Consider the following 27,990-nt stretch of genomic DNA (forward strand, 5'->3'; position numbering starts at 1 on the left):
ACGACCCGACACGTTGGAAACCCGGTTTTCCTCGGCCGACAGAACCGTCTTTGTACTATTAAGTAGTAAAGGAGCGATCAACTAGAGAGGGAGAAAGGAGGCACTGGTTGAGCCTGGACCATGAACCTATGGTGCCTGCTTCTGTGGCATATCGTCTTCACAGATGCATCATGATCCTACGAAACGCGTAACTGTCTACATTCTTTTTCTACTGCAGATGGACACTGACGCAGCGGTCTCGGGCCCGCGGAACATGGTCCGAAAGCTGTTGGTAATTTGGAGCAGCGGGCGAAGCGCGGGAGGGCAGTTTGCGTCGCAGCAAAGGTAGAGCTGATCAATCATCATCATGCTCCACCCCGGGTTGAATTGAGGTCGCATTGGATGTGGCTTTGAGGAGAGAGAGACAGGCTGTTGACTGTTATTCAGGCACCCAGCATCAGCTTCGTTGCTGTGAGGTAGTCGCAGGTACCTCTGAGCTAAGATACGTACTGGAGGACGGAGCACACGGGACAAGGGGGGGTCGGGTCGGCCGGGGTCTCCTCTGAAGAGTGGTGGATGATCTTGGCACTCGGGTGGCAGGTCTCGGAGGCCCGTCCATTTCCTCGGCGGCTTCACTCACCTGACGCCAGAAGCGGCTGGCTGGCTGGCTGGCTGGCTGGCTGGCTGGCTGGCTGGACCCCCATGTCCCAGGTATGTCCCTTCTTGTAGAGTCTGACTCTCAGCCTTCAACTACATGCTACACATTTCCTTCTGCATCCGCGTCCGGCGCCGAACTGTTTAAACTCTTGAGGCCTGGTCAAGACTTCAAGAGGGATGCGCTATGAAGCCAAGATGGCGCTGTGCTCACGCACCAAATGCCCATAACCACGCTAATAATGCGACTACCAAGACGCTCCTGAGGAAAGAAGCAACCACGGAAGGGCTGCTGCTGCTCTACAATTCAGCTAGCGAGCGACCGCATGGCTGGCTGCTGCCGGATCGACATGACGGGGGCGGATGGGATGGGCAGCCAGCCGGCGAAATGCGACGGGAGTGGTTCGTCGAAAACGTGGTGGAGAGCGGCGGGCGGGATGTTTCTCCAAAATGATCTGCGACGCGTCGACGATGGGACTCGTTTCTCTACAATGGTCCTCGGGGCCACTTTGGATGTCAAGGAGTTGTTTCTTCTTTTCTTTCCAGGAGTCGGCGAGTTTAATGACCTCCAGGTGCGATTGTCGCAGACATTGACGGGTGACGGCCGAGGAGAGTCTTTTTCCCGTCTCTCATTCGCGCCAAGGATGTTGCGAGGTCGGGGGGTGCTCTCGACGACCTTTCGGATATTCTCTTCTTGCGGGCACGTTAGCATCCTCATCGATAGGCCATTCCATAAAGCGTTAACACTGATGTGGTCTGAGGGTGGTGGTGGTGATGGTCGTACTTAGTGTAGTAGACGTTCTGCCCGTCTCTCGCCGTTGTGCCCCTCTCCACAAAACTCAAATGGGCCAGGCCGTACACTACTCGCGAGGTACCCTCGTGGTGAGCTGGAAGGGGCAGGGCCAATGGTGCCTCCGGAGCATTCAATCCACCGCTTTATTTCTCCCATGTCTTTTTTGTGCGGATACAGAAACATCTGATGGACTGTCAATCTGTTGACAACCTCGCTGCGGACGTTTTGATGTGCACCACTGGGCGGGGGAAGGGGCACCGAGCAACGTGGTGCGTTCCGTGAGGGTTCAGGGACAGTCAATTCAGGGTCCGGTGCAGGGGATGATCTGGAAGATCAGGGCCCGAATCGAGCACCCGGAACGGAGGGACATCAAGCGAAAAGGATCAAGTGCGAATGAATCCCATCTCGCCCCCCTCACCACCACCACCATCACCACGTTGCTTGCGTTGCGTATTACCCGACAGTAGGCGGGCATGCTTGCTGCTTGCCGAATTGCGTTGAATCCCTCGAGTCCTTCATCAGAAAAGAGACCGTTCTCATTGGGTTCACAGGATGTGGTGGTGGTGTACGGAGCGGAAGCAGCCCGGCTGGCTTTCACGAGTCGGTTGATCCGCCTCTCTTCCCATCAGAAAGGTTCGATGCGCACGGGACAGTTGCCGGTCTTGCTTATCCGAACTCTGGGCCCCCGTCCTCATCTTGTCTCTGCCCTCGAGGAAGGCACTCAAGGTTTCTTCTCTGCGTCTTGGGTGCTGCCCTCCAACACCTTACGCTAGTTCCTGTATGTAGCCGTCGTGCCGTCCAGGTCGTCCGCCATCTTCGGATGGAGTAACCCGTTCCAGCGGTTTGTCCTACCGGTCTGTCTTGCAATGTCTCACACATTCTGGCTCCGACCGGCTTGACTCCAGATCTTCCAGCTTGGAAAACGAAGTTGATTCCCTGGGACGGACAAGAGCCGGCTCGAAGCAGGGAGTAACGGCACATCAGCGTTACTTGAGAGCATCGTTCTTTTCTTCCTCGATTCTGCTGCTCTGCGCAAGATAATTCCCTCTTCTTCCTGCGAGCCGAGGGGCAGCCGTCAATCGGAGGTTGGGGGTGGTGTCCTGCAACGCACGAGTCTATTGACCGTGCTACGGCATCTAGGCCCCAAGTCGGCAACGAGGCGGGGGAACGAGGCATGTATTTCGCGTGTACCTACACCCATTCGGTCGGGCCTGCATCCTCCATCTTGAGGCGGGAATGTACTCTGGTTTTCTCCCAGGCCAGTTTACAGGCTGCCAGAACGCAGCTAGAATTACAAGTCTCGCCCAAGTCCGGAGAGGAGAAGGAGGAGACGGGTACTGGGGTCGGGAGAACGGATGTACTGTGGTGCAGGGCGAAGGCTGCCTGACCTGCATCGAATCCACAGGTTTGGGAAGGAGGGGGCTTGACGGAGAAAATACCGATGCATATCTGCCCAGCACTGGCTTGGAGCTCACTAGGAGGGCATAAGACGAAGAGATTCAACGCTGAAGCATGCGGTCGACCCGTGGCGCGTGAGTGAGACATTGCTCGATTCCGTCAAAAGGGGTCCAAGTCATTGCCATCGCCTTTCAAGCAACCACGCAACCTCGCGGCGCCTCAGCTGGGGCCGACCGCATGCATCGGATGGAATACCAGTTAGACCTCGTTGAAGATTTGATCCTTCAGTGCAGGGTACTATGCACCCAGCCAAAGGTCGGAGGCAGAAACCATCGATATGTTTCTTTGGCTGGGGGGTCGGGGGTCGGTGGTATCTCGGGCCCCCAGTAAGCTGATGGCATGCAGCGAGCGGCTTTGTCAACCAAGTGTGACTGGGAGGGCTTGATGTGATTGTTCTGTGATATCTCGAAAGACGGCGCTTGACCCCACGCTGTTGCCGGCAAGCGTGGCTTGAGCAACGTCTGATCGTGGGCTCGTCGCGGGGGAGACACATTGGCCCTCATCAGAGCATATCCCGCACTCGCGCGTGTGGTCGGATCAGATTGACAGACGCTGGCTCAACGATTCCCTGTCGTGCCGTTGAGGGAGGGTTTCTGCTCTTGCTCCATCATCCGCCAGCCAGCAAGGGATCCGCAGGATATATTTGGGTGCAGAAGATCCCGACCCCTGCAATAGGCAAGATCAGAGAGAGCGAGAGAGGCTCAGAGAACCCAGCCAGCATCCGCCAACCGCCTGGGCGCGTTTCTGTTTTCCCGTTACAGGACATGGACAGGCGTGGCAACGGCCATCAATCGCCATGGCTCAAGCTTGGGCGACAGCATCAAACGTGCAATTGACGGCAGATAGATTAAAACGTCTGAGGGACAGAGTGCTGCCGGCGAATATCATAAATTGGATGTTTATGCTGGCTTCCTGGACGCTGCCCTTTTGGGCTGTTCCATCGACGTCTGAACTTTGACTACGTCCAATGCTTATTGCAGTGGGGCTCAGCAGGCCTGTCGTTGTTGTCTTCTTATTAATGGCCCGAGACGTGGGAGGATAGCATGAGTACAACGACGTGCACAACTGAGTGTGGCATTCGTGGTCCCAGACCAGGGCAGCTTTAAGGTGCTCAAAGTAAGGTTATCTGTACCTGTTGCTGGCAGACGTCTCGCGTGATGGAAACCCCGTATTAAGGTTCCTTGCCGAGACAGCGCCGTGAAGAAAGGATCCGACGATGCTCACGGGGTTTTTCTCTCTCTTTCGCAGCCCCCGAGAGACCTTTCGGCGTCGACCCGACTTGACTGCCTTCAAAGGCTGAATCATCCCGCCGTGAAATAGGGTTGCGTCGGTTGTGGCGAATGAAGGTGAGTCTCGATAAAAGGGACGGGTCAGACGCCATCCCGGGCAGCCAGGGACGACAGGTCCGGCGGGTGATTGGAGGGCGGGGAGGCCAGGGGCGGGACCGCCAGGGAAGGCTGATTGAGGCTGGCTGGCTGGCTGAAATGGGGGCAGTCTCCCACGGCATTGCAGTGAAGACGGCAGCAAAAGTAGAGACATCTGGCGACGGTCGGGCAACTGGAATGAATCTGGGCGATCGAGAGTCGTTGGTTGCTTCTTGCCTGGGCGCGGAGGATCGTCGATGCGTCCGTCGTTCTGTATCTGGATCGTGCAGGAGAGGCGAACTGTGTGCTAACGCATAGTCCGGCTGAAGCCATGCCGTCCGTGCTGGTAAATGCCCTGGGCTTTGGGTTTTGGGGGTTTGCAGTTCGCAGCTTGCAGTTCGTCGGCAGCCTCCAATAGCCTCATCGACTGCATCGTCTCAAACACCACTCGCTTGGTTCTTCCGGGACGTTATTCAAGCAGGCAAGCGCGGCTGGTGGAAGAAAGTTTGGTCAACAAGAGACTGCAGATGACGGCATGAGGCCAGTAAAGTGGTGAATTCCTTCTTTGGTGGCGCCGAGACAATGTGAGGTACCTGACATGAACTTGGTCGTGGCACCGGTGACGGATGGATGGTGTACCACCACAACAGCCTCTTGAAATGCACCTCAGGTCTGCTCACAGGCTACCCTGTCACACCGGTAACGAGGCAGTGGTGGGAATATTGGCCAGTATTTTGAGTTGGTCTTCCTGGACTGTTTACTCTTACCTCGTCGAGCCATTACCCCAGAGGCCCATTATGCCAACTGTCACCTGCTACCTCTTGCCAGCGAGGACTCCATCTCGTGACAGGAGCAGGTGGGGAGGCCACTACTGACGGTTTAACTGAGAAAGACGTTATTCCTTGGATGAAAGCAGGAAGATGCCGTTGCTCGATTCGGCCCAAGTCTCAAACAGGAACAGAACAGAAACAGGGTCCCCGCTCGTGTCTCTACCGTCAGTCACTAGGGAAAACAGCAAAAGAACGACCACAAGACACAAGGAAGAAGAAAAAAACAAGGCCGCGATAGAAAAGTGTTTCAGTGGCATTTGGGACGAGGACATGCACCTCCCCAAGGCCAATGCACTCGCCGAACGGCTTTGGGAGTGTTTGGCAGGCGATCCAGACGTGCAGCACCTTCCGCCGGGGCCGAATCTCCAGCTGCCATCAGCCGTCATCCTGGCAGAGACGAGTTTGGGTGGGACAAGGCAACCCAGCTCATCTCAATTCACTTCTGCATGTGGCAGTGTGCAGCCAACTCGTGTGCGTGTGCCTGTCACCGGGATTGCTGCCAGACATCGTCAACCAAGATCGATCGGCAGCCTCTAGGCTACGGCAGCCCCCAGTCATCATGGACGGGCTCGCCTTGCGCCGTGCTTTATACCGAAGCTGGACTGGATTGAAGCACCAACGGGCCAAGGTGATTGGGTGTGCTGCCTCGTCATCTGGACAAGGCTCGGTCGCTGAGAGGTTGCCCATCATCCGCGACCAAGCCTCAGTCAGGACCGGTACGCAACTTGGGTCTGAGGCATCCAATCCCAGCCATGATAATGTCCCGTGTGACGTCCGCGGATGGGCGCAGGCTGGCCATACGGGCGATTCTGACCAGGAGCGCCTGGGCATCGACACATTGCTCTGTATCGGCTGTGTTGGCCGAACTCAGTGTTCATTGAGTGGTTTGATGGGGAAACAAGACGGGTGGTTCACTGCGCACGCCGTAAGAGCAGAGCGCAGAAAGTGAGAGGACGAACCAGCGGACCCCTAATTCAGGCATCACCCATCATCGCGCACCATGCTCCTAAGCCCCGAGGAAGCTATTACGGAGACGACAACGGGTCTTTCTTTCAATTTGGCAGCACGGGGACCCGAATGGCTTATTAGTCGCAGCTCTTCCGAACCCCGGCTCCCTACCTCCGGTACGCAGCAGCAACGCGGCAAGGCAAGGTGCTTGGACTCCAGACAGGTTCTCAACTCTTGATTTCAAAACCGTCCGAGGAGGGAGGGGGCAGCAACGTGGGAAAAGAAGAAAGGTCTTCGCGACCGAGTACGTCAAGAGTTGATTGTCTGCTGCGTGTATACGGATCCATTCCGTGCTGCACAGAAGAAATGGACGGGCGGCAGGTACCCCTCGCGGGGCAGCTCAGTTGTTGGGTCTTGCTGCATCGATTTGGAGTTTTCTTTTTCGTCATTCCGGGGAAACACACCGTCGGCTCATGGAGTCTTTGAGGCGTTGTCAAGCCAAGAGCTCACTGGACCAAGGGTTTGCCAGCCGACGAGTGTGGCTGCCACCCAAGTGAGTGCCTGCTAAGGTACCTTAGTAAGTACAGTAGGTACGTACCTGCGCTGGATCCACATATGCAATTGCAGTCTCCATCGAGAGGTACTGCAGCGGTACATGACCTCGTGGCTGCAACCAAAGCGGTCCTCCCGTGCCCCCGGCACATCATCGCCGTTACCTTACCTTCTCTGTAGCCTGTACGGATAGGCGAGAGGGAGATACTTGGGTGCTTGGGCACTGAGAGCGGGAAGCCCAGCAGCGGCAGCGGCAGCGGCGCCGGTACCAGCAATAGCGAAGCGAACTGCGACAGTGACAGCGACTACGGCAAAAGTATCCTCGACCACCTCGTCAGGGAGAACTCATGCGGTCGACAATTCAACCGCCATTGGTGCCTCGAGTATTCCCGGGAGCGAATAGCAGATGGCAGCCGCGAGAGCGAGAGAGAGTATTGCTCTATCGACCGCCTCATTAATATTGTCTTGTGTCGAAGGCCACCGAACTTCACCCCATGCGATTTGCATTTCTCCCAGTCAGCCATCTTGTCTCCTTTTTTTCTAATTGGTTTCTTTTGGGCATCTCAAGCGAAAATTCGTACTGACCCCTAACACAGCTTCAGACCGCTCTTGCCTCCCTTTGCAGACCGCCCGAATTCTCATCTCACCGAAATTTGCGTGGCTCTAGTACTAGTCACCCATCTCGACCTCTTCATCACGAATGAGCGCATGCTGCACCTTGCCAATCGCTGTCGTCAGTGACTCAGGATCCAGGAACAACACAGCATGCAACCGCCGCTCGACGCAGAAGCTCCGAGGCCATGTGTGCATACATGCGAATACATCTACACGCTCAACAATGTACTCCCGCAGCGGGGAATCAAGTGACAGAGCAAGCGAGGCTAGACCCAACGGACCCTCATGAGGTCCGCTCTCCTGCAGCCGTCGCTGCGGAAGCCAGAGAAGAGGGAACTTGGAAACCCCAGTTACATACCGCAGTACCTACAACCGCCCTTTCGTCACTCCAGTTTCCGTTCAACAAGAGACGACCTCGACGACGTAGCTTGGTTGCTTCCGTGTGCTGCCCCCTCACATCACCTCACCTTGCCTCACTTTGACTTTGTCTTTACCTTTAAGGTACGGACGGACGGACGACGGATGCCACGCCTCGCTTTCCGCCCCTGCGCCGAGCAAGAGCCGGGACCATCTACAAGAGACAAACCTCGATTCCGTTCGGTCCCTCGAGGTCGTGCTTCCGTCCCGCCCGCCGTAGGCCCTATTGAACCGTACAGGTCTGCCAGCCGCACTAACAGCGGCGACCAAACACAGATGACTCTCAGCATTTCCCGACAATCAGTCGAACGAATGCGTTCTGCGTGGCATGGATATGGCGTGGGTGGTGTCGTGGCGAGCGGCCTTGGGTAGGTACACCAGAACCGGGTACAGCACATACTGACGCAGACGTACCCTCAGCAAAATGGGGCTCGTCAGGCACGCATCGGAGCACCAGTGACAACATGCGGCGTGTAGCACGACGCAGTACTGCGTACCATCTGCCAAGTCAACGTTACGCGCGACAAAATCCCATCAGTCGCCGGCCACCGACCGAAGAGTCAACCCAGGCCAAGGAGCACAGCGCAGGGCCACATGAGATCAGCAACAGCACCATGGTCAGCCTGTCACGCCCTGCTAGGCTCTGCCAACAGCAGCATGGGCAAAGCGAAAGTGAAGGGGTAGAAAACACTTCTAGAAGGACCTGTCATCGCCGTCCACGATTTACCCCTGACTCGACCCAAGAGTGCTGCTGTTCGTTTCAATCTGCGCCATTGCCAGAAAATGCCCCAAGGTACGCCGGCCAACTGCCCTATCGGTGACCAGTTTGGCGGGATAGTTCCCCCGGTATCAAAAGTCAGCAATCATTGCCAATCATCAAACCAGCGACATTTGCCTCTGTTCGAGGCCCAGCAGGGTGGGCACTAGCCGCTCCTAGTCCAGTGCACCCACTACGCAACTTGGAACCTTCGCCGCGGGTATCCGTCTGGTAGGGGCCAGCGGTGTTTTGCAGTCAAGGTACGTCCTGGGTACTCAGCCCACTCGGGAGGAGGGCAGCACTGCACTGCAGCACCAGGCCAAGACAGGAGACGGCCGTCTCTCACCTGAGGATAGCGCTGCACAGTAGCATGCAAGTGGATCGCCGTCGTCCCTACGAATACAATCGTGGGACTGTCAAGAGTGCGAGGACTCTGCCGCAGCAGACAGCCAACGGTCGGGGAGCGAGGCCAAAAATGGGCCGTTGATACTCCAATCAATGCGTTCTCACTACGCACGCCGAGTGGTCTCTACCATTTCATCTTATGTGCACCGCGTGCCTACGGAAGCACGTATATCCGCGGATTACCAGATGACGAGGTGGTCTATGTATGCTCAAGCATATGCTGTGCGCATGCTGCAGAATGGCAAAGGCCGGCGAGAGAAAGCGAGGGATTGGAGGGAGGTTTGTAACGATGTTACAGTTGAGACGGCGAGAGCCACGTTCGGGTGGCAGATCCGCTAGCTACGGTCGACCTGGGACTGGGCTGAGCCGGACAACGCGGTTCTGCCCTTGACTGCTCCAGTTCAGTTCCCATTAAGGTTCGCGGCCGTGTGTCAAGTTTGGACGGATAGCCCGTCGTTCAAACATTTTGAGGCAAAGAAGCAACAATAAAAAGACCCGAATGGCGCTGTAGAAGCGCTTCACGTTGCTGTATGGCTGGCCTGCCGTTCTCAAGGGAAGATGCCCATCTTACCCAAGCCGGCGGACGGTTGCACCATGTTTCTGTCCCTCCCCACAGAACCAGAAACATCGGCCAAAGATATTGGAACGATGGCAGCGGTCCATGGAAACAGCGAGACAAAGACAAATAGCGCAGCGGTTTTGGTTTGCCACGTCCCTTCCTGTCTGGTGTGCCGTTTTCGTTAACCGCTGTATCTGTCGAGCGACTGCTCGTCCCGACCTGAACTTTTTTTTACTTCCCTTTTGGAATCTCATCACAAATGAGCGGGCGTAGTGAGGGAGCGCGAGGAAATCGGAGGTCAATAACGACAGGGGGTCAAGGAACTTTTCCAAATGGTGGGAACAGGACCAGGCAGCGGGACGACAGATCCAATCAATCCCAGCCTCTCAGGGACCTGTCTGGAGTTCAAGGGAAAGGAGGAAGGTGAGGCCCAAAATACATACAAATTCAAATACCACCTACCCTGCGCAAGCCAGTCTGGTTAGTTTGTGTGTATTTTGTTTTCCCGTAAATGCGATGCAGCAGGTTTGATGTGTCTCCGGTGTCTCTCCCGCTCAAGACCGGGAGCAATTACATTGCCCGGAAAGGCATGTTTTACAGTTTCTTCTTCATCTATTACGGTTTTATTTTCACATCTTCAATATCGTCCTGTCAAGTGTGGACCCCTAGGAGGACATGGAGGTCGGGGAGACGGGCAGAAATAAAGAGACGCAACAAATACGGTAAATGAATGGGCATGGGACGAGGTTCGCGGGATTCGACGGCCGCTGTCGGAAGGCTTTGCCCAGTTGCCGCGGCGGACGTTTTGATGCATGCCATTAGCCACTCTCGCCCGCGGACTGCCCACTTGGTCCGTCGTGTCATTGCGGTGGTGGTGTTGTTGCTGTTATTGTTGCCAGGGCCAGTCTTTCTCCATCTGTCTCTCTCTTTTCTCTCTCTGATCTTGCGGTCACGGCTCCATGATCCATCACCATCTCCATCTCCATATCCAGGGCCGACTTGCCTTGGGGGGGGGGGGGGGGGGGGGGGGGGGGGGAGGGGGGGGCATGATGTGTTCTGCCCATGTGGCACCATGAGTGCGTGACTGGCTCTGAGTGATCCAACTCACCACCTCGTCATGGCCCATCAGTCATCACCCTCAGCGGCACCCAAACCAAACCGTGCCGTCTTGTAGTACAATGACAGCCCAGCCAAGCCCAGCCCAGCCCACGCGCTCTATCCCGAATTTTGCCTCACGTTCCCCCGTCTAGGCTGGTCGGAAGTTATTATTGTCTGCAAAGCCAGAATACCATGCCCTTGCCTTCCTTGCCTTACCTTACCTCAGGTGCACTGCGGATTGCTTTACTCGGGCTGGCTGGGGAGCATTCGCAGCAGAAAGGTACCTGAGGGAGGTATCGCCCATAGGCTGCCCCCCTTGTCGTAGGTATCCCCGATCCCCCTGTCGTTCTGCCAAAAAGGTAGGAGGTACCTGAGGTACAAGCCGCCGGTGACCAGCAGAGCGACCAGACCCCCCGACCGCGACCGGCTGCTCAGCCAGTCACAGACGCTGGTTGCCCATGAGATCGCACGCAGAGTGGGTCTATTCTTCCTCATTCTGCCCCCCCATCCCCCCCTCCCTCCTTCACTCTCCTGGGAACTCAGCCGATGAACTCAGCAAAGTACCTGCCAAGTACCACTTGTTGCCCAGGCGCCGCAACCCTGTCTTGCATGGGGGGCAGTACATGATGCATACTTGGTCTGCCAGTAAATCGATTTCCCTCCAGCAGCCTTTAGCGGTCGATCCAGCGGGCTGCAGGTCATGTTCTCCGGAGTGTCCAAGTACCTGATGTGGTACCCGCACTAATTAGTGCCGGTGGGTGCCCTGTTGCGTCTGGAGGCGGCCGTGGTGGATGGCCCTGCTGCGGTCCGGCGTGCGCTGGACTGCTGGGCTCTCAGTGTCAGTCAGGTCCCTCACACCTCACCCCCAAGTTGGCCCTGTCTCTCTTGTCGCTCTCTTCCTGGCTCGTATGGATACCTTTTGGCTGGGGCGGAACCTGGGCGGGCACCTTGACTGGGCTGCTTGGCTGGGCTGACTCCCATCCCGTAATACCGTACCTACCTACCACCACGGCCACGGCCAAAGCGTATGTGCTCTCTCTCCTCCTGTTCCTGATCTCGACTTCCTCTCTCACCTTCACCTCCTCACCACCACTCTTCCCTCCGGGGCAAACCTCTACTGTGTTATTCTACTGCTTTGCAACATTGGTTTCTGGGTTTTTGTTCAGACGAGAAGTGATTCACCGGCACAACCGGCCTTCACTTCCCAACTGCAGCCCAGTCTACTGGCTATGGAAAAGTGACGTCCTGGCCTGCCTTACTTGCCCGCCCCAGAGTCCACCTGCGAGAATAATATACGCAACAACCCGGGAGTTTCCAGCAACGAACCACCGCCGACTCACTCCCACGACGCAAAATTCCCTTCTCCGAGCCTCCAATTCGACCTTACACACGTCTGCCTTCTCATTGCTCCCTTGGAATCCCGAGCCAGAGCATGCGAGGTGCAACCCGCCTTCAACCGAACCGATTCGCGTGACCTCTTGAGATCCACGATGCCTTCGATCAGGGTTCCGGATACCGGCCTCATTCTTGAGAGCTCGGCCGCCTCGGGCAACCCCGTGCCCCCTCAAGCCTTCACCATCAACCTCTCCGACAATGTCCTCGAGGACTTGATCAAGTGCGTACAGAGTGGTGAAGACCTCCAACTATCCTTGGGGAGCAGCCCAGTAAGTAATCACCACTGCTTTGCCTTGCATTCCGAGAACCCCGGCTACAATCCTATTGTCTCGCCGGGGAACAACCACCATCTGGGCCAGCCTGCATGCATGACAAACGCTGCGTCGCTACCAGTCGACGTCAACCGCGGCGAGCCTCAGCATTGTTCCCAAGCGCAACCCACCCTTCGAAGGGAGTTTATCTTCATGTATGCTGACGGGACCTTCCTGCAAAGACACTGCTCTACGGCTCAAGCGCACATACCCTCTCTCCGACTTCCGATTCCTTTCCTTCCGACCTCTTCCTCACGAAACCCTTCGATTCGACGAAACGAGCCACACGACTTCCGCAGCCAACGTCATTATGGAAGAAGCTCCCCGGCTCCGAGGCACCCAAGAAGGCCGAGCGAGCCAAGGCCAAGCCTGCCCCTTCCACCTCGTCGTCAGGCATGGACTCGGATACAGAGAACCTGCAGAACTCCATCAAAGCGGCCAATGCATCGAAGAAGACGTATGTGGACGGTGAATGGGTCAAGCTGGCCGTGGCACAACTAACAGGGCAAATAGGTCGCAGGTTATGGACAAGCCACTGCCGACGAAGAAGGCTGCGGGAACCAAAGCCAAGTCGAAACTGCTGTCGAGCATGGCCTCGTACGGCAATGGAGGCGGAAAGTCTTCGCCATCATCGCCGGCGCTGGTAGCCGCCAGCTCCCCGTCAACGAACGCCGTCTTCTCATCTTCACAGCAAGTCGTCGAGAAGTTCAAGGAGCAGCGATCCATGATCGTCCACGAACTTGCTGTGCAAGACCGGTCGGAAGACTACCTGGAAGACCTATGGAGTGGCAAGGAGGAAGAGTTCAAGCCAGCTCTGGAGAAGGTTGCCCAGTTCGAGAAGGACGCGCAGAAGTGGGCTTTGAGAAAAAACTACTGGAAAGAGTTGGACGTGTGGAAGTACGATTATGATACCCAAGATACCCGACAGAAAGCGATCGACAACGCGATCCGTCAGTTCGATAAGATGCGACTGGCAACGACGGAACCCGAGTGGCAGAAGCTCCTGCCCAGGGAGGAGCGAGGCAAGGGCAAGATTCTCAGCAAGCTGCAAGCGAACATCGCGAAAGCCTCTGCCGCTCCACCACCGAAGATTCAGGTGCAGGAGCCTGGCGACGACAACGAAGACGTTCTCAAGGAAACAACCAAGAAGGGCGGCGAAACCATGTCAAGATCTTCATCAAACCCCTTACCGCCGAAGCCAAAGAAGGCTGCCCCCGACCCGCCCCCGGCGAAGAAGTGGAAGTCGCAAAGCAAGGCCGCTACCGCAGCCAAGGCTGCCGCAGAAAAGAAGAAGGAGAAGGCGCCTGCCCCCGGCAAAAAAGTTCTTTCCGCTGAGTTCATCACGAACTCGGATTCGGACTCAGAATCGTCAGAGGACAAGCCAATGGCGAGCATTGCGGCAGCCAAACCCAGACCAGCACCCGCGGCAGCCGCCCCCGTCCCTGCACCCAAGAAGAAGCCGGATACCTCTCTGCCACCGAAGCCCAAGATTGCCGCGCCAAAGCCTAGGCCGAAGCCGGTTGAGAAGCCCGAGAGGCCTGAGAAGCCCATCGAGCGACCGGTGGAGAAGTCAATTGAGCGACCGAAGGAGAGGTCAGTTGAGCGGGAGGCAATCAAGACGGTCAAGTCGCAGCCGCCTAAGCGACACCGAGAGGAGGAAGCAGACGACAGCAGCTCAAGTTCTGGCGCGCCCCTTGCGAAACGGGCGAAGCAGCCTAAGGCGGCGCCCATCAAGGCACCCGTCAACCTCAAGCAGCGTCCCGCGGATGTCTCGCATGCCTCACCCCGCAATTCATCCGGTGTGTCATTCAAGAGCAAGAACACATCGCCAGTCAAGTCTTCGCCTCTGGCTTCGTCACCGCCTACGAATGCTTCAGACTTCGAACAGTCAGCACCCAAGAAGCGCAAGGCCATGGAATCTTCCGACTCCTCCATCGACAGCGCCCGGGCCAAGACCGCCCCCAAGCGCCAACGCGGACTTAGCCCCGACCTGGTCAGCAAGGCCCAGCGTTTCAAGCTGTTCTATGAAAAGTATGAGGCTCTGCACTGGGAAATTGCCGACATGTCACACCCGCCTGAGGACAAGATGGCGGACCTGCTCGACATGCGCGAACGACTGAAGGTCATGAAGACGGAGATCTACAGGGAGTGCCCGCCTCCCATCGCGGTCGCCTAGAAGGCGCCTGAGAACGGACAGCCCAGACAGCTCAAGAGGAACGTGTTGACGAGATCAGCGAAGAGGGATGAGGCGAAAAGGCAAACTTGATTTGCGGCGGCTTTTTTGATTGATTTTCTTTTTTCCCCTCAAGCGTTAATTCACGGGGATATCTCGCCAGATCCTGGATAGGACGGCCACATGAGACCAGCATCAGCAACAGCGAATGATTCTTTCTTTCCCTTTCTCTTTTCATATTATTTGGACTGGATGGCATTTGCATCAAAGGTCAGGCGGCATTGGCGACCAGCATATAGGATTGCATGGACAAAAAAACCGAGCTGGAACACCGTGGATACGGGCCAGTATTTTGACATCGTCTCTTGGTTTCCGGGGGAGGTTTACTCTTTTTTCCCTCCCCTTTCTTCATTTTCTTTGATACCACGAGGTAGCCACCCACACAAAAATCAAAAATCGAGAATGATATCCTCATGATGAACACGTCCTTTGTTCCCCCATGTGACAGCCCATGTTGTGCAACGGCGTCTAGCTGATCTTTGCCGCTTTTTTATGCAAATTGTCAACGTCATTCCCGCTCTGCAGCGATGCAAACAGCCGTGCGCTGCAGCGTCCTTTGGCCATATCCACAGCTGCAGCTTGCATTTCATATGCAGATGGGATGCATATCCCAGGAAGTAATGAATCCAAACAACAGTAGAGAAGGGGAAGCATCCATCCCCATCCCCTCCGTCCTTCCTTGTGCTTGTTGTTGTTGTTATCGATGCTGCAGTTTGTGACGTCGATCATTTCGCTTTTCCCCACATAAGGTTCGCGAAAAATCAAGGTCCCCAAAATTTCTGTTACTGCGAATTACTGGGTCTCTGCTGGTTTCCCTTTCTTTCTCTGCACTACGGATACGTACAGAACGGAAAGGGGGCGCCGCGGGATGGGATGGGAATCCACCAGAGCTCCCCGCAATATTTACGTGAGGGATTTCGTGTTTTGGCTCATTAAAGTTGATTTCAACGGCAATACGACGGGGCGCCCTATGTCTGTCTCTCTGTTTCGTGACGGGCCCCTATTTTTCATCGCTCGTATTTTGTGTCGGGCGGTCGATTCGCCTCGAAGGATTGGTGTTTTTTTGGTATTCCATCTGCCTAGCTTGTCTTACCTGTAAACTAGGTCGTTCGGGGTTGACCGTTGAAGACATGAGCTGCGTGTGCTGTGTGTTTCCTGCTTCCTTCTTACCCCTTTCGGCACCCCGCAAGTTCGTGTTCAGCAGGCTAGATTGCTTTTTGTCCTTTCCCCGTCTTAGAGCCATGGAGAGAGACACATACACACATCACACGAGGCTCTCGTACAAGCTGACGGAAGGATTGTGTGTAAGCCGAGGTGGCACGACGCATAAGAATAGGGCGGCGGTGCGTGCGCTGCGCCGCTGAAAGCTTCTGGTCCAAGCCGCGCCGCCCCCGTCGCCGAACATGATGAATTTCGGTGGCAACATGTTGGAATGTACCGACTCCGTACTCTCTCTGTAGTCATTCACATCCAAGGTTTCCTTTCCCCCAAACTTAATTGTCGTGGAGGAGGAAATAGATGGGCTCTGTCGGGGGGTGTTCCCTTCGTTTTCTTCCAGAACATGCGCGACGCAATGCTGGATGTTGGATGTTGGCAAACGAAGGGAGGGGTGGTACGGGAACACCGTAATAACGAGCAGGGGGGCATATTGGGAAGCAGGAGGGGCCGCCCGCCCGTCCACCCGCCCGCGCCCGCGGCTCGCGCGTCCCTTAGCTTGGCCTTCTTTTTCCCCGCTGCCGCCGCGCCTTCCGGGCCGCCGTAGTGTGGTTGTCGTTTTTTAAGCTTTGGGCCAACCCCCGGGATGATGGCGCGCGGTTGAGCCCGGATTGCCACTTGGGTCAGTGTCACCCTGCCCGCCCTTTGGGTGGCGCGGATACCCGCGGACGGGGGCCGTTGGCAGATGCTTTCGTCAAGAGTCACATTATTCCTTCGAAGATTCCTGGAGATGGCATTTGAGAGATTGGGGTTCGGGTTTGCAAGTTCTCTTGTTGGAAGAGGTTGCTACCTCCTCTGTTGGAAGCCAGCAAGCGATGGGTGCGTTTGGTGTAAAGTGGGACAAACTTGGGGCTTGTTTACTCTCAGAGTTGATCTGGCAAAAGAGCTTTTGGACTCTGTGGAATGAATATGCTTGTGTCCGGATGGAAATGCATGTCTTGTGCCGGCGCATCGGTTTTGTGCGGCTTTCTTTGTATGCAGGCATATGTCTATGCAGCTTTGTGGGAGATGGTGCTTGGGGATGGCATCGCATGGCAGGCTTCTGCCACAACATTCACCACAAAGGTTCAAAGAGCTTCACCGCGATGGCAAGACAGCTAGCTGCCACAGCCGACCCCAGATATATACCTCCCTCGCTGGCGCAATGCCACCGAAGTCCCAACCAGAATCCAGAAGCCGTGACACTGATCGTCCAAGGCAACATCGTCGCCGTCTTCGAAACCGCTTCAAGTCTTCTCCCCATCAGCCAGCGCAATGTCACGAGAACGCTTCATCCCCCATCACAGCCGACCAGTCTACATGGACGAGTACGGTCGCATGACACAGGACGCATTCCACTTCGACGCCCTCCAGTCCTCGCTGCCTGTGCCGCTGCCCCGGAATGGCTTCGTCTACGCCTTTGCGGCACCCACCGTCTCCAACGCCAACAATGGACGCTCGCCTCCAGTATCCCCGAGGTCGAGCGAGGAAGCCAGACGTTCTCGGCGAGGCCAGCAGGGCAACGACAGCCCTGAGCGGGATCGCAAGGACAGGAGCAGCCGCGAGGGCAGTCGTCGCAGCGCCAAGAGCGAGAAGAGCACCGCCAGCAAGGACTTGGTCAAGGCTGCGTCCACTCACGACAATGCAGCGCGCGAGGAGTGGCTGTTGGGGGCCAGGTTCTCACTGGAGCATCTTCACGATCAACTCAGTGCGGCTCACTGGATGTACAAGAAGGCACATGACGACTTCGACAACAAGATCACTCCCGACGTGAGAGAATTCGTGCAGAAGGGCACACTGGGGGATATGTGGGCCGACATGCTGCGGACGAACGCGCGAAAGGAGGAGGATGAGAGAAAGGCCGCAGGCAAGCGAGAGAAGGCGCCCAGCTTTAGAAGCGTGAGAGCACAGGTCAAGCATGGCTTGACGAGTCTAACGAACGCCACTTGCTACGAGATTCCACCCACGGCCACCTCACATGATCAGGATACAGTCATCAAGAGTCACATCAACGGCGTCATCTACGCTGTCGAGGAAGCTTTGGAGTTCGCTAGAGATGCCGACGAGGATCATGAGGCCTGCAGCAAGGCTATCGAGAAGTTCATCTGGGCACGCAATCTCACCAAATCCAATGCACACCTATGGAGAGACCTCGACCTACCTATCGTAGCTGGCCCAGGTGAGCCCACCGACGAGTAGCCAACCACAACTGACACCAGAAGCAACGGCGGATGGCGGCGCGGGTGACGACAACAAGGAGCATGCCCAAGAGGAGGATACCAGCAACGAGCAGGCCAGCAACAAGGATGCGCAGTGGCAGCAGACGAATAGTGCGACTGATGCACCCCCGAAATGGTGATGTGGTCGTTGATGTTGACGGATGAAGCTAGATGAAAATACATTTGGATTGTTAGTAGTATCCTTGGAACTTGAGCGATGGGAGAGAGCAGAAAGCAGCTTACCTGGAAAAGAAAAAAAGTGAAGCACCGTCCTCAACAGAATGATCGGAATTGAATTGTCAAGTCCCCCGCCCAGCCGAAGCCAGTCGGGATCCCAGACGCTGCGTATCGCACTCAAGTGCTGTGCACAATCTTCGCAATGACTCTCCCAAAGGGTCACCGAGTCCAGAACCCCGTCTTCCCCCGAAGGGTATACACGAGGACGGCTGCGGGCCCTGCTTTTCTGATGCCAATTGCAAGCGTGAAGTCACGCCAGACCCTCGCGGGCAGACCCGTCATCCCACACAGGGCAGGAGACATTGGGTGGTAGTGAAGATGTTACTCCGAATTTCTCATATGCCATTCTGAAAAGACGAGCTTCTCGAGAGATCGTGCTTGCGCACAAACTCTCTGTTCGTAGCATAGAAACGCAGCGTTGAAGAGGACGGTGCTTGAAGAGAGGAAAAGAGGAGAGAAGTTGGAAGCGCCGCAGAAATTGCAGCCTTTTTTATACTGTGACGTGGGGTCGGTTGATCTGTGACTCCACTGCAGCCTTGCATGTGAGGCCAACCAATCAACAACAACGGCAGGAACAAACCTTGCGAGGGAAAGACCCTTGGGGACGTGGGTCCCCACCTGCCAGATCAGTGATCTGAACCCCACGTTTGATGGGCCAGGCGCATCCGATAACGATGAGGGTCCCTGTCGGCGTTAACGTTGGTTGGTCTCAGTGTGTCGGGTGCTTTTGGCGATGGGGTCCCTTGGGTACCTTAGCGGAAAGTCCAGACCGCCAGCGAATTTTTCCAGTGGCTGAACCCCCTTTCCCATAAACTTTCGGAAGCACCTTGCGCCTCTTCTTTGTTCGGCAACCACTTCTTCTTCATTATTAGAGTCCCTTGGTGTTTTAGAAAACATAAAATAGAGAGCCCCTAATAGGACCTTGATTCGACCGCCAAGATGTCACTCGAGCCCAAGGATTTCCCTCAAATGTGGCAGAAGCCATCAAGTGAAGACTTACTCACCACCTTGAAGCAGCTGGAACTCAGCCCCCCGATATGGAGTCACAAGCGCAAGCGATCGGAGATCGTTCACGAGCAGGAAGCCACGGCCTACTTTCGGCGTGAGGTATCAATGTACCTCTCCTCCATCATCAAGAGCGGACTTGCATGGATCGAGGATGACGATGAGAAGGAGGCGATTTGGACGGAAGCCAGCAAAAGGATGACGGAGCGTTGTGGACGAACAGGTACGTGAGGGAGACCACATGCTGGATAAATTTCTGACAAGAAGTAGCAATGGGCGAGATTACCAGGCGGTGGCCCTTCAGAGAGGATGCTCGCACTCCAACGTTTGAACTCATTATTCGGGAACCGCCCCTGACTGGCGACTCACTCGGCCTCAAGACCTGGGGCTCGTCCTATGTGCTTGCTCAGTACCTACCTAGTCTTGGACCTACGTCTCTGTTCCGTCTTTTTGATGAGTCACTTGGCCAGCCTCGCCCGCCCGTGTTGGAGCTGGGATCCGGTACTGGGCTTCTCGGTCTGGCGGCAGCTGCCTTATGGAAGGTCCACGTTATCTTGAGCGACTTGCCCGATATCATGGAAAACCTGCGGTTCAATGTCGAAGCCAACCGTGCAACTGTAGAGAAGCTCGGTGGGTCGCTCGATGCGGGGGCTCTTACGTGGGGAGGCTCAGGAGAGGACGAAGTTGACCAAGATCTCTTTGAGAAGAAGAATCAGTTCAAGGTCGGCGATCACCAGGCGTTTTTGGTTAGAACAATGGCTGACAGATATCACAGGTCGTCCTTGCCGCGGATCCGCTCTACGACGACATCCATCCAGGCCTCTTGGCCGGTGCTTTTTCAGATCAACTTTCCCTGGAAGAGGATGCTCGCGCAGTCGTCATGGTCCCGCTGAGAGACGAGACAACCAAGAGACTTTTGCAGAACTTCAGAGACGCGATGAAGAACCAAACACGGCCGCTTGCCTGCATCGAGGAAGGAACTCTTGACGGGCAGGACGACTGGGGCGAAGCCGACGAGGGCTCTCCGGTAAACTGTTGGTGGGGTGTTTTTGCGCGTCAGTCACTGGCGTAGGCGGCAAGCATTTGTTGAAGCGAGCGATGCATTTAATTGTTTGCATACCACACATTAGAAACATAGACATAAAGAGGCTGGGGGTACTAAGAAGTAGACCTAGATCTAGACTACACGATAGACAGAAACTTTCCAGCAATAGATAAGGAGTCGGATGAAATAGATGCAATTACCAGTCTAGTTTCCTTCCCTTTCCCAACACGCTGTCAGCTGAGCGGTCTGGCTTCCCCAGCTTTGCTGACTCCAACTGAATCACAGCACAAACTGCAGGAACGATATCGTGGTCCTTTCCTTCGTGGGATATCTCCACCTCCACCACCTTCACTTATCACGAACTTCGGCGTTCTTTTCAACAATCTTACTCTCCCTCACGTTCACAAACAAAAATTCAATCAGTCTTCCAGTTAATCACCACACTCTTTACCACCACATCCTTCATATTCTCAAAACCAACAAACACAAGCTTCAACCATGGTAGGCCAGATCACATACACTGAGGAGCAGATTCTCTTCATTCTGCGCTTGTCTCTTGAAAACGAGAAGCGCGACGAGATTTTGAGACAGTACCACCAGCGCTTCAACAAGCCTCTCACTGCTTCACAGCTTCGATATGTGAAGGGCAAGTACGGCCATGACCCCGAGTTCGGGTAAGTGCTTCTCTCCAAGGGACAACAAGCGGGTGATGCGCCTTTTGTGTGCGCGTGTCAATGAGCCTGTTGTCTAGTTTGGTGAAATATTTTACTAACGACAAACAGCACGGCGTTGATCAATGGAGCTCTTCCCACAAATGGGGGTGCCAGAAAGACAGCACCTCCTTCGCCGCCGCCAAAGCAGTATGTCATCAATCACAAAGGGCCAGTATCATTATCTGACTGAGTCACAGGAAAACCCGAATAGTGATTAAGAGGCCCAACAACTCCATCAACCAAGGTTCTTCAAACACGCATTCACCCTGCCCAACTCTGCCAGGGCCAATTCAACACCGCGGTCCTCAGCACATTACCACTGGCCATGCTCCTCTTCACTGCCAAGACAGCGCCTTCACCGGATATCCCCAGCAAACGATACGAACCCAATCTTCACTTCGGTACGAAGCATATCCTCAGCCCACAGGTATCACGAACAATGCCGTATCCAGCCATCAGCCACCACCCCAGCCGGACCCAGCCTGGGCGCCAATCTGGGATCCTGACCACCCTTACGGCTATCAACCCGTCCTGGAGCACTACAAGACTCAGTACAACCTCAATGGCTCAAGCAAGCCGGCCACCAAGCGCAAGCGCGAAGACTCTGATGACTTTGGGGAGCAGGCGAATGGAGCATCTCTCCAAGAAGAATATGCCGTCGACGCCAAGCGTGTGAAGATGGAGTCACCGGCCATGAATCTCCAGTACGCATACCCCGACTACGATCCGGCCGTCGCCCACAACTCCTCCTGGTACCAGACCCAGGTATCTGAGACCACGCAAATGAACGAGAACATCGCTCAAGCTGTGTCGCCTCTCACCGGCTTACTCAACCAAATTGATACAGAGTTTCTGGCTCAAGGCAACTCTCCCCTCGCAATGTCTACGGCGCCTAGCTTTTCAACATTGCCAATGTGTCATCCATACACCGGAGCGATGACCACAGCCCCGATCTCCGCCTCATACCTCCAGACTCCCCAAATGGGCTACTTTGACCCCTACCCAGACGCGACTTGGTGCCCCGGCATGGACACAAATGGGACCTTACTGGCATCGTCTCCAAACTCTTTGCCCTCGCTGTCCAATCAGAATTCTGGAGTTTCAAGCAACGAGACAACGTCCTCGTGGACGACCCCATACCTCGACAACATGAACGAGGACGGCTGGCACAACACCTCCAGCCCTTTGGAGAACTCCCTTCTCAACACACCAATGTTTGATCCGGCCTTAAATCAGGACTTGACTCCGTACATGGACCCGGCTCTCCTCGATGACGACCAGAGTGGCGCAGAGACGGGCCAGACGCAATGTTCTGATCATGCCGTCAAGCTGGAAGAAGACACGATGCGTTCCGACGAAGACGGCACCTTCGACTGGGAGGACATGTTCGATTCTGGAAGCAGCACGAACGACGAAAGTGGACAATCTCAGGATTGATTTCTGGGACAGAGCAGGAGGTAATTTGGATCAAATATCACCTACACTGGGATATTGGTGCGACGCGACACGCACGTTGCGCGAAAGTCGAAAATTATCTTTAGGACAGCAGTCGAAGCAGGATCAGTCGACTTATGCGAATGGATTGAATCCCTACTCATTTGAAGATCGCCGCAGAGAACGGCAAAGGATACAGATGAGATAGGGGTTAGGTAGTCATTGCGACATAAACTATATAATTTCTCTTTTGGACAAAGGCACGATATCCATCCTGACGCACGATGAAACGAATGATGATGGCCCTCAGGCTTGCCTCCTTACTGCTCTCACGCAGCACAAAAATCAGGTGCGATTTTATAGCCCCCCAAAACATTGTCCAAGCTCCGGCGCCGAAATTCATCTACGAGAGGGTATCTAAGTGCAGCAGAAACGAACAGACGGGGCCGCTTTCCTCCCCAAAAAAAACATGATACCTTCTCCAAGCTTAAACAGTTGTTTGCGTTCAATGAGTGCCCTCCGCTTTCCGCCCTATATGGTGTGTTTGTAGAGACTGGCAGTGTTTTTCATGGTAATCATAAGTGGAAGCCCAACGTGAAATGCCAACAGAATGTGTCCTCAGATGCGTGATACAAATGCTCAAATGGCAATGCTGACTGTTTTCCTCGAGTCTCCCTCTTCTGTGGGGAAACTGAACACCAGTTTGTAGAGGTCGCGTAGAAAGACGTATTGGGCAGCACGGCCGGCCATGTAGTTGACACTCCTTGCCATGTCGTTTGCCGCGATACGCTTTCCTCGAATCGGAAGCAGCGAAGATCCGCGGAACGATGCATCCGCCTGTACGAGGTTCTTGTAGTTCTGCAGCAACGTAGCATGAGCCGGGAGGGAACCGAAAGAACCCGTGGGCATCTGCTTCACGAAGGCCTGCAAGGCGGCCTTCTCGGATTTGTTGTCGAGCGCTGGATCTCGGGCGTAGCCAACGTTCATAGCCGCCTTGATAACGAGAGCCTTGATTCTACTGGTGTTGCTGTCGTCGCCTGCAGTAGTTGTCGTGGCCGTGCTTGATGTCTTGTTGCTGCTTTGTGAGTAGCTTGACAGCTGGGAAGCGCTGCTCGACCAACGGCCTCCACGGCCACTGTCGGAGGTGGTACCGAGGACCAAGATGTTGGGAACTCGTGGCGATTGACTCTCTGGAGAGATTGGGGTGTCTTCGAATTCCGTGACCGGAGTCTCGGGCACTGGAGGAGGCTTCCTCGTGCGCTCCTCCACAACGCTCTTGTGGCTTTCTCGCTTCGAGTAGGAAGAACGGTTGGATGCTCTGCTATCTCGGCCTGACGGCTGTTCAAAGTTTTGTTGGTGGCCGAAGAAATTTGTCTGACTTGGCCTCGGGGTGTTGCGATCTGGACGGACTTGAGTCCATCCATCTCTGAAGAGATCGCACAATTCCCAACAAGCCTGTACTGCTGACCCGAGGAGTTCCTCGTCGGGGGCCCTTCCATCTCGCCTGTTCTGTCTCAAGCTGAAAAGCATCTCGGCTAGTGACCAGCAGGCTTTCAGTAAAGAGTCAGTCTCCTCGGCCAACTCGCTTCGTTGCTTCATCAGCCGATGACAAAGTGTGATATAGAAATCCAGCGTTCGTTCCCGAAACTGTTCTGGCAAATTTCGTATATCCTGAGCGCTGTACAGACTGAAAGAGAGTTAGCATGCATTCATGCATGATACCGTTACGCGCTCGTACTCACTGGTTATTGAGCTCGAAGCTAACCCGGAGAATTGAATCGGCAACTTCATCCTTCTTCTGTCGGACATCGAAGAGTGACTGACAAAAGTCACGGCAAAGGTCGAGATTCTCTCGTACGTTGTGACCGTACAAGTCCTCGTCCTGGTTGTCATAGAGCCTTTGGCAAAGCTTCCAACAAGCCATCCACGCCTTCTCGTGTGCGTCCGGGGTTCCTGAGCTGTTGAAGACCCTCATCCGGTGGATAGAGCTCAGATTTGCCAAGGTGTTGCATAGCGTCCAGCACTCGTGAAGTGCAGTTCGTAGTGCCGTGATCTCTGCAGCCTCATATGGCAGACCGGGGGTGGCGTAGTCTTCATCGTAAGTTTCGGCGTCGGTTTCTTCTCCCCTCCTTTCATCGATTTCTGATCCATGTTAGTTAGAACCATGAGCGGGCGGCAGAAGCAAATGCGTACTCTCGAGGCTGCTAGTGCTGCTTGAGCGGAGCCTGGATGACTCGCTCAGCATATCTTGTAGATCCTGTGCTCGTGGCGTGGCACTGTCGATGCTGTAGCGTACAGGCCTGACATCCGTGGAGAGTGGAGGAGGAGTAGGCAGTCCGGGAGATCTCGACTTTGTGAATATGGTCAGCCACCTGTCTCTCCTGAAGTCAGTTGGTAGCGCACCTTGGATGCATGTTCTGTAACAGGCGGAAGGCTCATTGTATCAGTCTTCGGCGACGTTCTGACATCAGCCTTCGCAGACTTTGCAGACCTCGGTGATGACGACTTCGCGTCAGACTTTGGCGATGACTGCTCGCTAGCCTGGTCTGGCTTGACAGTAGGGTCATTTGAAACCTGTTCAAAATTAGTCACTGGTCATCTAATATGACCCAGTTGCGACTTACCCAGCTGTGGAAGCTCTCGGGCGCATGGATGACTGAAACAGCCTCTTCGCTGCCAGTCTGTCGAACGTGATCGGGGATATTCGTGGTGAGCATCACGAGCTGGCACACGTTACTATTATTACTATACACCATTTCCGCGGTTCAATCTGCATACCTGGGGGTGAGGCAAAGGATTGGCAATTGTTGGTCGAGCCTGAGCTTCTTCTGCTTCTTCATCTTCGATTTCCGTCGTCTCTGTGCCAGTCGAGGTGACAGGTGAAGGCCCAACAATATCGCTTGGGCTCATGAGATGCATGCCGCTCGACATTCTTTGGATTGAGTTCGGTCGGAGGGAATTAGAGTTGGACTGTTCTGAAGCAGCTGACGACCTGGCGAAGTGTGAGTGCTTGCTTTGCGAAATTGGACATCTACGTAGCTTACATGCTGGAGAATGGCGATTGGAATGATCCGTTGTCTGGAGAAGAAACAGACATCTCGTTGTGATGCGAGTAGGCCGACATTTGACTTCCAATAGACGATCGCAGGGGCGCTTCGAGTGCCATGATCAGTCTGAAGTCCCTTTCTATAAAGACGACGTCCTAGTCCTTCACGACCTCAAGGGTTGGATTTCAGGCGAACTGCGACGGCGGATGGTAGTCGAAAGAATGCCTCGGGAGCTCGACGCAGCACAGTTGTAGGTTGACTAGGCCGTCTCCAGGGCCGTGCTGGCTGTTGGCCTCGATCCTTGAGGCCGTCGAGGCGAAGGATCAAGCTGTGCTGGATGCTCGGGTCTCGTTGACGGCGGCCTGGGGATCACCAAGCTTCGAGACGAATAGCGGCTGGCTCGAAAACGAGAGAGCTCGAGAGAGCGAGGGTGGGGAGGGCGGTTTAAGAGGAGCTGTGCCTACTGCTACCTCAATTCTGGGTTGAGGAATGGTAGGGTAGGGAACTGGGGGCCCTGGTTGTTCTTGTCTGTACCTCGCTCACGCGAAGTATCGACAGGGTCAGGCGGGTTTGGCAGCGTCGTGGCGGGTCTTTTGCGCTTGCTGGTCGAACGGCTAGGGGGGACGGGAGACCCAAGCAGCAAGCAGTATTACCCGTGGTTCTAGGTTCTGAAGACCGAAGGATAAAATTATGGGGCGGAAGCGTTGGAACGACCTGCGGGCAACGCGACTACCGCTTCGGAGGGGGATGGAAGACAGTGAGAGGACGAGGAAGCACTGAATCAGGCTGAGCTGCGCGTGTCTGCGATTATGCTGCAATGCATCTGTAGGAGGGGCGGTTGAGAAGACCTGCGGCTAAGATTCGACGAAACGGATGACAAGCACGGCTCCACCGAATGCCTAGTCGTCCAGTCGGTCTCGCGCAGCCGGGAGAGAAGACTGAAGACGGGCGGACAGCCAGCAGGACAGACGACAGCCGATGTGGATGTCAAGCCTGTGCCGCAGAGGGTCTTAAGACTCAGGGCGGGTAGAGCTTGGTAGCACAGGTCGGATGTGATGGGACGGCAGCAAAGCGTGGAGTTGTTGTCAACCAAGAGACAGAAGTGAGTGCTCTATGTTCCGTGACCTGAGTCGATGGTAAGGTACCCGGGACGGTGCAAGACAAAGATGACGGACGAGTTGCAAGCTAGATGAGACAGATGTCAGAGTTCTCTGGTGTTGTCTGAATGGCTGGTCGAATTTCGGCCCGCCCTATGGACAGGCACCCGACCTCACATGGAAAGAAGGGACCGAGAGCAATCGGCTTTGGCTGTGCTGGCCGAATCATAGATGAGCAACTCGGCAGGACAAACGGAAAGAGGGTGTTGGCATGGCCGTCAGTCTGTCGGGTTCGAGGACCACAGCGTGGGAACAGAAAAAAAAAAGAGGACGGGAGGCGTTGGGACCCGGGCATGATCCAATCCGTGGGCTGCGTGGGATTGGACTTGTTCGGCCTCTTCGTTCTCTGACCCAAGAAAGGCTCTAGAGGGGCAGTTGGTAGGGCAGGCACTTGCAGGCATCTTGGGAGGCAGAAGGAGCCAGTGAGATGTGCAGCTGCGCGTGTTTCCCCAAGGACATGGCAGACACCTCCTGACGGGTTCGACCAGTCAGACGTGAGCACAGCGTTGTGTCGGTGGATGAGAAGAGCATCGTCGAGCTGTGGGCTGCATGAAGCAGACAGGCGTCGGCGCTTAGCAGAGGTGGGCGTCGCATCCTCCAGCGAACCACGACCTGCCCTGGCCCTGCGGCAGCCCCACATGGCCCCCGGAGGTGGAGGGCATCTTAGTGCTCGGAGTGGAGGGGAAGGGAGCTTGGGAAGTGAAGGGAAGGCAAGCCTTGAAGGTAAGAAGAACATGAACGTTGAACTAGTTTCAGTGCGCTGGTGTAAATGGCTGCTTTCCTCAGGGTAACAACGTGGCTCAAGCATTGGTGTTGTTGTTGGCGGTACCGAACGAGGTGCCCGCCGTCATTCATCACAGTGAGCAGTCTCAATTCCAACGGGTAGGTCGTGTGTAAGACAGCCAGCCACGCCGCATCTGTCCTCCTTTCAATGTCTTGCCTGGCTGTCCACAGTCTGCGTCAACGAGACGAGATGAGGTCGCAGATTCGAGTTCTTAGGCCGAGCCGGTGTGTTGGGCCCGACGGTATCGACCGTGTCTGCATGGCTGAGTTGGGACTTTTGCGCCCTTTTCGATTGCTTGCAGCGTGCCTGCTCCTTCTTGTGCATCAAGGGTGGATGGGCGGATATCTCGCAACAACCTTCTTCTCGTGGTCTCCTAGCCACCATTCAGACATTCAAACACTGTCATGGGCCAATCCGCCGATGCCGTGTCATGGAAGACGCGAGCACTCAGTCACGCTTCCTCCAAGTGCGTCTGTGTTGCGTTTGGGGGCGGTGACACGCGTGCGTGTTCGTGTGAACGGCTCTGCCCGTCCGTCATGTCTTCAGCCTGTCTCGGCCGCCCTTTGCCGCCCTGGTGAGATGGTGAGACCGATGGGAGGCTTCGCTTTGCTGGGCGCGGGGACAATTGTTGGAACCTGCACACTTTCACATACCTTCGTACACCTGCACTAGCTCCAACACACCTTTCTTATTTGCTGACTCCAAACTGACGGAACCGAAAGTGGCCTCGACCGCGATACTCGACAGGGGGTGTGCTGGTGGTGGCCCGAGTCGGTCGGTCAACAAA

At 55.4% G+C, this 27,990-nt stretch overlaps 5 protein-coding genes across 5 annotated transcripts; 4 read left to right on the forward strand and 1 right to left on the reverse strand.

Moving 5' to 3' along the window:
* Positions 1-11,919: 11,919 nt before the first annotated feature.
* CGGC5_v012492 (uncharacterized protein) lies at positions 11,920-14,311 on the forward strand (the record flags this gene model as incomplete). The annotated part of the gene is made up of 3 exons (XM_032030402.1): positions 11,920-12,093; positions 12,318-12,592; positions 12,649-14,311. The coding sequence occupies 3 exons, from the start codon at positions 11,920-11,922 to the stop codon at positions 14,309-14,311; spliced, it is 2,112 nt and encodes a 703-aa protein (XP_031890029.1).
* Positions 14,312-16,837: 2,526 nt separating this feature from the next.
* On the forward strand, positions 16,838-17,921 carry CGGC5_v012493 (uncharacterized protein; the record flags this gene model as incomplete). Its single annotated transcript, XM_032030401.1, has 2 exons — positions 16,838-17,741; positions 17,785-17,921. 2 exons carry the CDS (start codon positions 16,838-16,840, stop codon positions 17,919-17,921), a joined length of 1,041 nt encoding a protein of 346 aa, XP_031890028.1.
* Positions 17,922-18,957: 1,036 nt separating this feature from the next.
* EFM2-0 (Protein-lysine N-methyltransferase EFM2) lies at positions 18,958-20,095 on the forward strand (the record flags this gene model as incomplete). The annotated part of the gene is made up of 3 exons (XM_032030400.1): positions 18,958-19,246; positions 19,294-19,745; positions 19,799-20,095. 3 exons carry the CDS (start codon positions 18,958-18,960, stop codon positions 20,093-20,095), a joined length of 1,038 nt encoding a protein of 345 aa, XP_031890035.1.
* A 471-nt stretch (positions 20,096-20,566) lies between these two features.
* CGGC5_v012495 (uncharacterized protein) lies at positions 20,567-22,218 on the forward strand (the record flags this gene model as incomplete). The annotated part of the gene is made up of 3 exons (XM_032030399.1): positions 20,567-20,742; positions 20,851-20,928; positions 20,979-22,218. The coding sequence occupies 3 exons, from the start codon at positions 20,567-20,569 to the stop codon at positions 22,216-22,218; spliced, it is 1,494 nt and encodes a 497-aa protein (XP_031890034.1).
* Positions 22,219-22,854: 636 nt separating this feature from the next.
* On the reverse strand, positions 22,855-25,381 carry CGGC5_v012496 (uncharacterized protein; the record flags this gene model as incomplete). The annotated part of the gene is made up of 7 exons (XM_032030398.1): positions 22,855-23,902; positions 23,958-24,357; positions 24,409-24,565; positions 24,619-24,789; positions 24,840-24,938; positions 24,994-25,207; positions 25,260-25,381. The coding sequence occupies 7 exons, from the start codon at positions 25,379-25,381 to the stop codon at positions 22,855-22,857; spliced, it is 2,211 nt and encodes a 736-aa protein (XP_031890033.1).
* Between the last annotated feature and the right edge of the window lie 2,609 nt (positions 25,382-27,990).

The sequence above is a fragment of the Colletotrichum fructicola genome, assembly GCF_000319635.2.
Source record: "Colletotrichum fructicola Nara gc5 chromosome Unknown KSG_Nara_v1_contig07, whole genome shotgun sequence".
Lineage (NCBI taxonomy): Eukaryota > Fungi > Ascomycota > Sordariomycetes > Glomerellales > Glomerellaceae > Colletotrichum > Colletotrichum fructicola.